This window comes from Camellia sinensis, chromosome 2 (genome assembly GCF_055761805.1).
Source record: "Camellia sinensis isolate YWXY chromosome 2, ASM5576180v1, whole genome shotgun sequence".
Lineage (NCBI taxonomy): Eukaryota > Viridiplantae > Streptophyta > Magnoliopsida > Ericales > Theaceae > Camellia > Camellia sinensis.
The window spans coordinates 144,926,508-144,936,942 of NC_138962.1; the positions used below are offsets into that span (position 1 = coordinate 144,926,508).

Below are 10,435 nucleotides of genomic sequence, written 5' to 3' on the forward strand. Positions count from 1 at the left end.
TGTCGAATTAAACTTAAACGCAAAGATATTTTCCTTTAGCTTGAGAAAAGAAATGAGGCCAAACAATAAAAGAGGGGGCAAAAAAGGCAAAGAAAGGAACCAGAAAAGAAGAGAAAAAAATTGATACGTTCCATTGGATTCTTTCCATTTTGCCTTTTTTTTAGACATATATATATATATATATATATATATATATATATATATATATATATATGTAAGCCACAATGATTTACATTTGTGATTGACAAAGAATATGTTATCTGTTGGAGGAATCTTCATTTATTTTATTCAAAGGTACTTTTGCAAATCAAAATTTTCCATGTGATTCACATGAAGTGCTAAAAATTTTACTCTGATATCAAGTTTTAAAATGTGGGTATTAATTGAGCCATTAGGATATTATTATTATTATTATTATTATTATTATTATTATTATTATTAGAAGAAGAAATTAGGCTTGACTGAAATAACAAATTAAATCTTAATTTTCTAATTGTTTCAATTTAAATCCACAATTCTAAAATTTGTATCAATTCTAACCTTTCTTATTTTCCGGTACATCGGAATAAATCAATTCTCACCTTTCATTACTTATAACTAATGAAATAGGGATAATTTAGACAATTTAACCATTTTTCTTAGTGGTGTTGAATGCCTAGAGATAGTGACGGAGGTCGGGGAAAGAACTCAGATCTCGGCGGTGATGGGAGGATGGAGATCGACAGAGGATTTTAGAGAGAGAGAGAGAGACGAGAGGCGGTGTGGTGATGCTGCTGTGTTGTTGTGTGACCAATGGAACTTAGATGACAACTCAATGTTGTGCACACAGTGTGAGTGAAAAGGATTGGCTTATATATATATATAGAGGGGTAAAAATGTAATTTTATTTCGGAAAAATTCGGGGCTGGGGCTGGGGCCGGGACCGGGACCGGGGCTGGAGACGGGGACGGGCCGGGGCTTGAACACTGATCCCCGTCCTTGGCCTGAAACTGATCAGGGATTTAATTTCGAATACTATTCCCGTCCCCACGGGAGTATTTTTCAAGGAAAAACCATTCTAATCGGGGTCGGGAGATTGGGTTCCCGTCGGGCCGGGTTTAAATTGTCATCCCTAGTGGCTATGGACTAAGGAATAAATGAGAGGGATGGCAGTGAGCTGAGGAATGAGAGGATTAGTGATGGATAGGGAAAATGGATGGAACAGTGGAAGTGTATTGGAGAAGAGGAGGGATGGTGATGGATGACAGCAAGAGTGGGTGATGGGTGTCAACCGTTATGAAGAAGAAACAAAAAGTGATTAAATTTTCTAAATTATCTCTTCTTTATTAGTTATAATTAATGGATATATATAGATATTTATAATTGATATCATTTTAAAAATTCAAAATTTAAATTGAAATATTTTTTTTATTAGCTAGGAGAGATCTAATATTTTTTTTATTAGCTAAGATCACTAGATGAAATTTCTTTGTGATCATACCAAAGAAATCACAAAGAAATTTCTCTATGTTGGATCGATATTTCTCTGTGTCAGGACGAAATTTTTCTATGTGAATTTCTTTTGTGAAAATATTGAGGGAGCCCAATTATTATGAAAATATTATTTATCATTTATCGTATAAAATCTTAAAATCAGGGACCTTAAAAAGAATTCCCCTTTATTTTTAAACTAAACACATAACTTTTTATGTATATATCAGTTTTTGCTAAAATTTATCAAATAAGTTTAATGTTGACTATCCAGTTTTGGGAAAAAAAAAAGAAAAAGAAATATGGACAGATTTCACTATCAAAGTTAATCTTAACAATGAAATTTTATTCTAGTATTAACTTATTGGACATTTACTATCTTTTTGTTATCTCCTTTTTTTTTTAATTATTATTATATATCTGGTAAACAAACAGGGACTATGGACAAAATGCAGATAAGGCATCCACAACACAGTTGTAGTCATTAACAAAACAATCCTTTTATTTTTGAGAAAATTAGTGAAACATTCATCTCCAATTTTGAGTAGTAAGAGAGATCCAATATATTTTTTTAATTAGCTAAGATCACTAGATGAAATTTCTTTGTGATCATACCAAAAAAATTTCTCTGTGAAAATTAAAATCTCTGTGTTGGGTCAAAATTTCTCTATGTGAATTTTTTTCGTGAAAATATTGAGTGACCCCAACTACTATGAAAATATTGTATATCATTTATCTTATAAAATCTTAATATCATGAACCTTAAAAAAAAATCGCCTTTATTTTTAAACTAATCACATAACTTTTTATGTATATATCAATTTTTGTTAAAATTTATCAAATAAGTTTAATGTTGATTATGAAGTTTTGGAAAAAAAAAAAAAAAGAAGAAGAAGAAGAAGAAGAAGAAAGAAAAAGAAATATGGACAGATTTCACTATCAAAGTTAATGTTAACAATGAAATTTTATTCTAGTATTAACTTGGATAGTAAAATTTTACTATCTGTTTTTAAACCTTTTTTTTTTTTTTTATTTCACTATATGTTTTTTAACTTGGATAATGAAATTTCAACATTACCATCGCTAACTATCATACTTATTTTTAACATTATCATTATTGCTAGAAATATTAATAAAAAATTTATCAAATCATAAAATGATAATGTTAACGGAATAAAATGTTAGTCTTACCTTAGATAATAAAATTTTACTACATGCTTCTAAACAATTCAAAAGTAATTTTACTGTTCAAGTTAAAATAGTCAAACAACTTGTTTATTTGAGCTACCAATCTCACTTCTTCTTCTTTTTTTTCTTCTCTGTTTAGGGTTTCTTTCTTTTGTTATTGATCTGTTTAGGGTTTCTTTCTTTTGTTGTTGATCTGTTTAGGCTGATCTGGTAGGTCTTGGGGCATGCCCTTGGAATCTTGTAATTTTTCTTGTTTTATTTTATGTCTTATTCACCACCCCCAAAAAAATCTCACTTTTCAGTTCAGGAAAAAAAAAAAAAAAAAAAATCCCTCAATATTCATCAATGGCCAAATACTCTTTCCTATTTAAATAGGACCACACGAGTCCTCTTGCCATAGTTAACTTACCTTTTGATGTGGAGCCATAAATTCTTAATTTGACTTGGATATTTAAAAGATGGCGGTGGTCTGTATATATTCTAAGATCAAAGAGGCGATGGGTTGATATACTCTAATAGCAACAAGCTCAAGATCAATGATAGCTTGCTAGAATGCATGGTGCTTGAACGAGTTTGAAGATGAGGAGATGTTTCAGTTGCTCTAAGTAGCCACGTCTTTCTATCCTGACTGCATCAATGAGGCATGATGAGAGTTCAACACTAGCTATGGAGATCAACATCAGCCAAAGTGAAAGTCAAATGAAACCTCCGCCAGCAATGGAAATCAAGATCAACGAAGATGATCTCTGTTTAGAAGATAGTGAGGCTTTTTGTTGCGTGTAATGGTGAAAATGAAGAGTTTTTGGTATGTGTAATGGTGTATATTCAAATAATTAGTAGTGTGTTAATATGGGGTTAGTAATAGAAAGTTAAGGTGTGAAATAAGATATTTTTAAATCTTAAAAATTATTTTATGTGTGTATTAAATAATAGTGTAAACTAAGGTCATGTTTGATTCACAAGATTAATAGTGAAGTATTAATAATCCTATTAAATTAGTGTGACATTCACTATCCAATTGGATTAATATCCATTAGATTAATAATCCCACCCCTACCCCATTACTAATAATCTTACAAATTTGTTGGATTAATTATCTATTGGATTAATAATCCTAAACCAAAATGTTAAAACAAATATAGGATAATTGGGCTCACAGATTAATAATCTCAATCCCATAATCTAATCCACCCAATCAAATATGCCCTAAGGCCATGTTTGTTTAGGCGGACTGGATTAGCATTCCCATGACTAATAGTCCTAGGACTACCAATCCGTTGGATTATGTATCATATCTTAACTAATAGTCAAGTTTAAAATAATTAATCCGTACTTCAATTATTTAACCAAACATCGGATTAATAATTTTATTGGACTATTAGTCCAATCCCAAACTCATATCTACCCAAACAAACATGACCTAAGAGTATTAACGATGTATAAATAGAATCACCCAAAATATATTTTGACAGTCTTAATACATTAAACTTGGATGAGGGACTTTCACCCAAATATCATTTGTGTCGGACCACTTGTTTGGACCACTTCTTGCGACTTCCATCCATAGCTTATCAATAAAAGAGGGGTGAATTACGCTCACCATTTTTATAGTTTGAAATTTATACTCACTTTGTCTCAAAATAATGGTTTTTTTTAAAAAAAATTTAACTTTTTTTGATAATATAATTATTGTACTTTAAAAAAAGTTAATTTTTCAAAATTATCCTTTTGATAATACATTTTTTGAGAATATCAAAGTCATAATTGTACTTTTTATATTGTTTATTAATTTAAAAAAAGGGTAAAATAGAAAATTTATATTATTTTTGTACTTGATTTTTGAAAATGGACTAATATCTTGGGACAATAAAAAATGGAATAAGAAACTAATATTTTGGGACAGAGGGAGTATTATTTTATTTTTTTATTTTTTAATTATAATATATTTAATTCTAAATTTTAAATCTCGTTTCAAATAATGATAATTAAAGATACCGTTGCTCCATTTCAAGGGCAAAATCATCAATTTGATAAAATATAAACTAGTTCGACATAAATAAATGTTAAAAAATTATTTTTGAATTTTTAAAATTATTTCTACCCATCAAAAATAATGCTTAGGACCCCCTTTTGGGGGTCACCCCCTCACCCCCCTTTGCCACGTGGCAGTGGGTGATTGGAGGAGCAGGAAAAAAAAGAAAAAGAAAAAGAAAAGATAACCAATGAGAGAGAGAGGGGGTCAAAGGGGGTGAGAAAAAAAGGGGGGATGAATCATTACTCTAAAATTATATAAAAATAATAAATCTTTTATATTTTTATTTTTTTACAAATTAATTTTTAATATGTTTTTGGATGATAATTATATAATGGGGTTGTTTTTGTTGATTTTTTTTAGATGATTATCATATAATAGATGGTTGTATTTGTTGTTAACAGATATTTTTAAATAGTTATCATGTAATGGATGTTTATTAGATTTTTAATGTGTAATTGATATACTTAATATATGAAATATTTTTATTTTTTATTTTTTGATTTAATAGGTTAGTTTAATAATGACATCAAAATTGTCGTCATATTTGACATTTGAAAAAATAAAAACTAATTTAACGAAAATACATATAATTTTTTTTATTTCTCCCAAAAGATAAAATTTATATAAAAATAATGTGTTTTTAATTTTTTTCACCAATTTAATTTTTAGTTTAAAAAAATTAAAAATAGATTCTAAAAATTGAACTAAACGAAATTTTATAATCAAGAAAGTTTCAGCATTATTCACTAAAAAAAAAAATCATTACATTTCAAACAACCTACAAGTTAATTAATACAAAATAAATTGTATAACGACTTCACTCTTGAAATTGACCGTTTACGAAAAAAATATTTTTGATTATTGTTATTTAAAACAAAATATAAAATTTAAAATCAAATATATTACGATTACAAAATCATGATTTAAAATGATACGAATCAGATAAAGGAGAATGGGACACATTCCTCATATTTTAGCCCCGTTTGGTAGAGTTGTGGGAAAGTGATTATAACTTATAACCTAACAGCTTATAACTTATAACTGTGAACATAAGTTGATTTTTGACTTATAAATTAAGCTTCTCCTCCCTTACTCAAAGAATAAGTTGATTTTTTATTTACAAAAAATTATAAGCTGTACTATTAAGTTGAACCAAACACATCAAAATAACTTAAATTAAACTAAAAATTAAAATAAGTTACAAATAAACCCTACCAAACATGTGCCATGCTTGTGGGGGGATGTCAAGTTTGACTCATGCAATTTCGTCCTAAAACGAAGTTACTCACACGAATCAGATATAGGAGTCTAGGACTCAACTAGTGAATGGGACACATTCCTCATATTTTATGCCATCTAGCTTGTTCGGAATGTCACGTTTGACTAATAATGCATATAACAACAAAAATAACACACCACGCCCAGCAGCACCGAAATCACACTGGAGAGAAGTTGTGACTTTCTATTTTTAGGTGAGATTTAAATCTTAAATGTATAGAGAAAAAGATAAAAGTTTTTCTATTTCATCTACTTTTCTTTCCATATTTCTTTTAGTTTTACAAATCTCTACAATTCTAAAATCCAATCACAAATGAGTTTATATTCCACAAGGACACGAGTATATGTTTTAGGGTAATGCCACATTTATAAGAATCATGAGTAAAAATAAATCAATTATAACAAAAAACAACACAAAATATAATTAAAATAATATTATAATTAATATTATAATAATTCATAACTAACCGGATGAATCATAACCAAAGTCCACCAGTACCAAGTGCATATGGTTAAGCAAAGGACCCACTTGCCCATATGGGAGGCATTTAAAATTAGAGAACTCCAATTCTTTAATCCTTGAGACTTGTTAGGAAGTAAAAGAACTTTTCAAAAAGAATCAAAACTGATCTTGATCTTTTCATAACTAAAATAATATAATAACAGGATTAACAAAACTAAAAACAAAAATAAAATAATGATGGGATTTGCTACAATGGAATATAGTGATGGAAACCATAAAAAATATGGTACAGAGGACAAGTCCAAAAGACACTTTTGTTTATGGAGTATTGTTGATAGGAATCTCTGTGGGTTCTCTCCTCATGCCTCCCCATTTTCAAAAGCATCCTATAGTAACAGAACTTTCACATTCACAAGTTTCATTATCACCATCTTCACCACCACACTAGGAAAATTAGTTGTACTTTCCATTTTGCTGGATGTCAAATCCTTATCTCTCTCAATAATTGAGTGTACTCATACAAATACACAGCACCTTTGGCCACATGGCCAAACCATACCCATATACATATATGTACATTTTGTAGTTTGGATTGGTTCATACCATGTCCCCAAGCTTATTCAGGAGCTAAGCTAAGTTGTGAATCGACGGGGCACTCGGGGTGTAGGTACAACCACATCGCGACCACTTTCTATCAAGTTGAGACGATCTGGTATTGTTTTATCAAACAGCCTGTTGTCGGGATTTTCAGCATAGCACGCATAGTAACAGCTCACACAAGCATGAGGCAGTGCCATGGCGATCCTGGTCTGCCATGTTTTGAAAAAAAAAAAAATTTATCAAACATGCTAATCCAAGTTGATCACAGGATGACTTAAAATGTAGAATATCAACTATGCTAGTAGTACTGTTATGTTACCATTAGGTAGCCGATGAAGAAGGCTATGAGGGAGATAGTGGCTGTGAAACCCTGGTGGACTCTAGCAGTCCAAGCAGCTACAACAATAACACAGATTGAGCCGCTGCAAACTCCTGTGAGGAAGCAGATTGCGCTGGTCATGTCCGAGTCAACAATGGTTTCCATTTTTCGCTCCTGAAATAGCTTCCAAGTATCTTGTGATGCTTGCACAAACCCTTTTCCATATGCCGCTATCTGCAACATTCCTTTGAATGAACATCTCAGAAAGCCTAATGGTTATAGTATAGTGACCAATTCCATTAAATAAATAAATAAAATTAAAGAAACAAAGATGAATCTAATTTGGAACTTTTTATCACTATGAAGGAGCAATAAAAGATGCATTTATAAACTTCTTGAATAACCCATTAAAGATGAGATTATATCTAAAATAACTAGTGAAACGGTTTCAATGAATCAGGTTAAGTTGTCTTGCAAGAGGAATTGCAAACTTACAACAAAAGAAATCAATAGATTTTTGTAACAAACATGGCCGTATCAAAATTAATTATATTCAAAGAAAAGACATCACCATCACATCACAGAATCATCTAATGCCTTCTTCAACATCCCCCCCCCCCCCCCCAAAAAAAAAAAAAATAAATAAATAAATAAATAAATAACTCAAACACGAAATGCTAAAAAGAAAGAAAATTTTGGAAGTGCCAATGCCCAATCTATAACAATACCTGTACATAGGCCCAACCATTGCCATATCTGAAGATGGACTCCATGACGTTGAGACAACAATGTGCACAAGAAAACATAAACTCATCTTCTCCCTCGAGCAAATTCAAGCCTCGGGCAATGATTCTCAAAGCTTCAATTGCAGGCACAAAGAGGGACCCGAGACACGCACTTCCTAGATTCTTAGACAGGGCTCTTTGGAAGCAGAATTGAGTATTAGATTGCATTCCTCTGAGATAATACAAGGCAATTACCCTACTAACTGTTATATTAGCGACATTCCTCATGACTTCAGCGGTCCAAGCCAAGCTCAACACCAATGCAATTATAACCAACGGTTGGAAGTAAAAATTCAAGGACCCAATCACAGCTAGAATCCATAGAGACATCCACATGAATCCAGCCCCAAGCATCCAATAAGTGGGTTGATTCAAATCACGGAATTTTGATACGGGTTCAAGTGATTTAATCAAGACTTTAGAACAAAAAGCAATTCTGTGAGAAACCCAACAAGCATACAAGCCATTACCAATGGCAAATGCAAGAAACAGGACTCCAACGCCATCGGTGGGGGCTTTTTGGAAGCAAATAAGGAGAATTCCGGCAGATAAGGACATGATGAAACTGCTCCAAATTATGAAATGAACCATGAATGTAGGCCACACTCTAACAGCTTTTTGCCATGAAAATGCTAGTGTGATGCTCAAAAGAGAAGCAGCCTCAACCTGAGGCAGAAAAAATTCCAATACACTTTTCTCCTTTTTTTGAGTTGAACCAGCTTGTAATAGGCCTTGAACCCCCTTAAACACAAGAAAACCAACTAGCCCAAAAGCAGCCACAAAGTGCAAAAGGAACAGAAACAGAGAGAATTTGTTGGTATAAGATCTTGAATTCAGTGTTGTTAAAGATGGCTGGTTAAAAACAAGAAAAACCCAGAAAGAAAAATTAAAAATTCAAATCAAATTTCCAAAAATTCGCCCCAAAAAATGTGAAATTTGATTAGTTTGATATGAGGATTAATTGAGTACCTGTGAGATTGGGGTAGGGGTGGAGCGAGATTGAGCAGGAGAGGGAGTGGGGCGAGTCTGAGAATGAGAGAGAGGGACTTGGGGGACTTGGGGCACTCGGGGGACTCTGGTTCCACTGTTGATGACAAGTCTAAGAGGATTTGTGGCGCTCAATCTTTGCATCCTTGAGATGTGAATTTGGTCTGGTGGGTTGGTTTCAGTCACGTGTGGTTGATGATGATGAAAACCCACTTCACCTTTCTCCAAATCCTTCACTTCTACATCATCTTTTTCCTTCTCATTCTCCCCCTCCTCCTCCTCTTCTACTTCTTCTTTTTCATCTTCTCTCTCTGCATCATCACTTTCTCTGTCTACCACCTACCAACATAAAAAACATACAAGTTTGAGAACAATCCACATCAAAGGAAAAAAAAAAAGAAGAAGAAATTAGATAGGAGAGAAAGTAAGAGGTGGTAGCTTGTCTTACAGGCTCTGCGGCACCCATCTTTGTTAGGTCACCGGCGGCGGCGGAGGGCGGCGGAGGTGGTGGCGGTGGCGGTGGCGGTGGCGGTGGCGGTTTTGGGGTGAATGGTGTTTGGATTTGTTTATATTGTGGTGTTGGCTGAGGATGCCATTTTGGATTTTGCATCAGAGTATGGGACAGAGACATTTAATGCTTTTCAACGCGCATATATGGTACGTGCCTTCACGCTCCATCTTGATCACCGTCTCTGTTTGAACTGACCAACGGCTAAAAAGCGTTTATCTGTAAGAGCAAGGGTAGAGGGCCCAAATTCTGTGGCTCAAATGTGGCTCAAATGGCTAAAACGACGTCGTTTTGAGTACAAAACAACATCAAAATGGCCAAAACGACGTCGTTTTGGCCATTTGAACCACATTTGAGCCACAGAATTAGGACCCCCAAACATTTTTCTATCTGTAAATGGCGCTTCTATTTTCTGGGTGCTCTTTTGGAAAATTAAGTAAAAAATCAGCTTTTAATTTTTTACTAATTTTAAGTGTTATTATTTTTCATAAAAATTTTTGATAAAACGACAAAATAAATTAAAAAAATAAAAAAATTAATTTTTTATCAACTTCTTAAAACAGCCTGGGTGTGTGTATATTCGCTTAAGGTAGACCTGCCACGAGGTTGTTTTTCGAAAAATGTCATAGTGACTCAAATTTGGAAGAATGCAGTGCGTCAGATTGTAAAATTAAAGAAATTAAAATTAAATTAATGATTTATAAATATGTACGTATATAAAAAAAACTAAATATATATATATATATATATATTTTAGTGCAAAATAAATAATAATATTATTTTTATTCAAATAATAATAAAT

General features: G+C 32.3%; 1 protein-coding gene across 1 annotated transcript; it reads right to left on the reverse strand.

Annotated features, from left to right (window-relative positions):
- Nucleotides 1–6,577: 6,577 nt before the first annotated feature.
- LOC114298818 (Plasma-membrane choline transporter family protein) lies at nt 6,578–9,816 on the reverse strand. The gene is made up of 5 exons (XM_028243448.2): nt 9,574–9,816; nt 9,108–9,464; nt 8,082–8,990; nt 7,354–7,587; nt 6,578–7,243 (listed from the first exon to the last, which is right to left on the reverse strand). The coding sequence occupies exons 1-5, from the start codon at nt 9,754–9,756 to the stop codon at nt 7,067–7,069; spliced, it is 1,860 nt and encodes a 619-aa protein (XP_028099249.2). The 5' UTR covers nt 9,757–9,816; the 3' UTR covers nt 6,578–7,066.
- Between the last annotated feature and the right edge of the window lie 619 nt (nt 9,817–10,435).

What these genes read in the sequence shown, in the direction of transcription:
- LOC114298818 (XM_028243448.2), bottom strand. Translation starts at nt 9,756, where the DNA reads ATGTCTCTGTCCCATACTCTGATGCAAAATCCAAAATGGCATCCTCAG. An exon ending in ATGGTTGGGCCTATGTACAG is followed by an intron (nt 7,588 to 8,081) that starts GTATTGTTATAG and finishes GGAATGTTGCAG; the next exon opens with ATAGCGGCATATGGAAAAGG. An exon ending in TCTTCATCGGCTACCTAATG is followed by an intron (nt 7,244 to 7,353) that starts GTAACATAACAG and finishes AAAACATGGCAG; the next exon opens with ACCAGGATCGCCATGGCACT.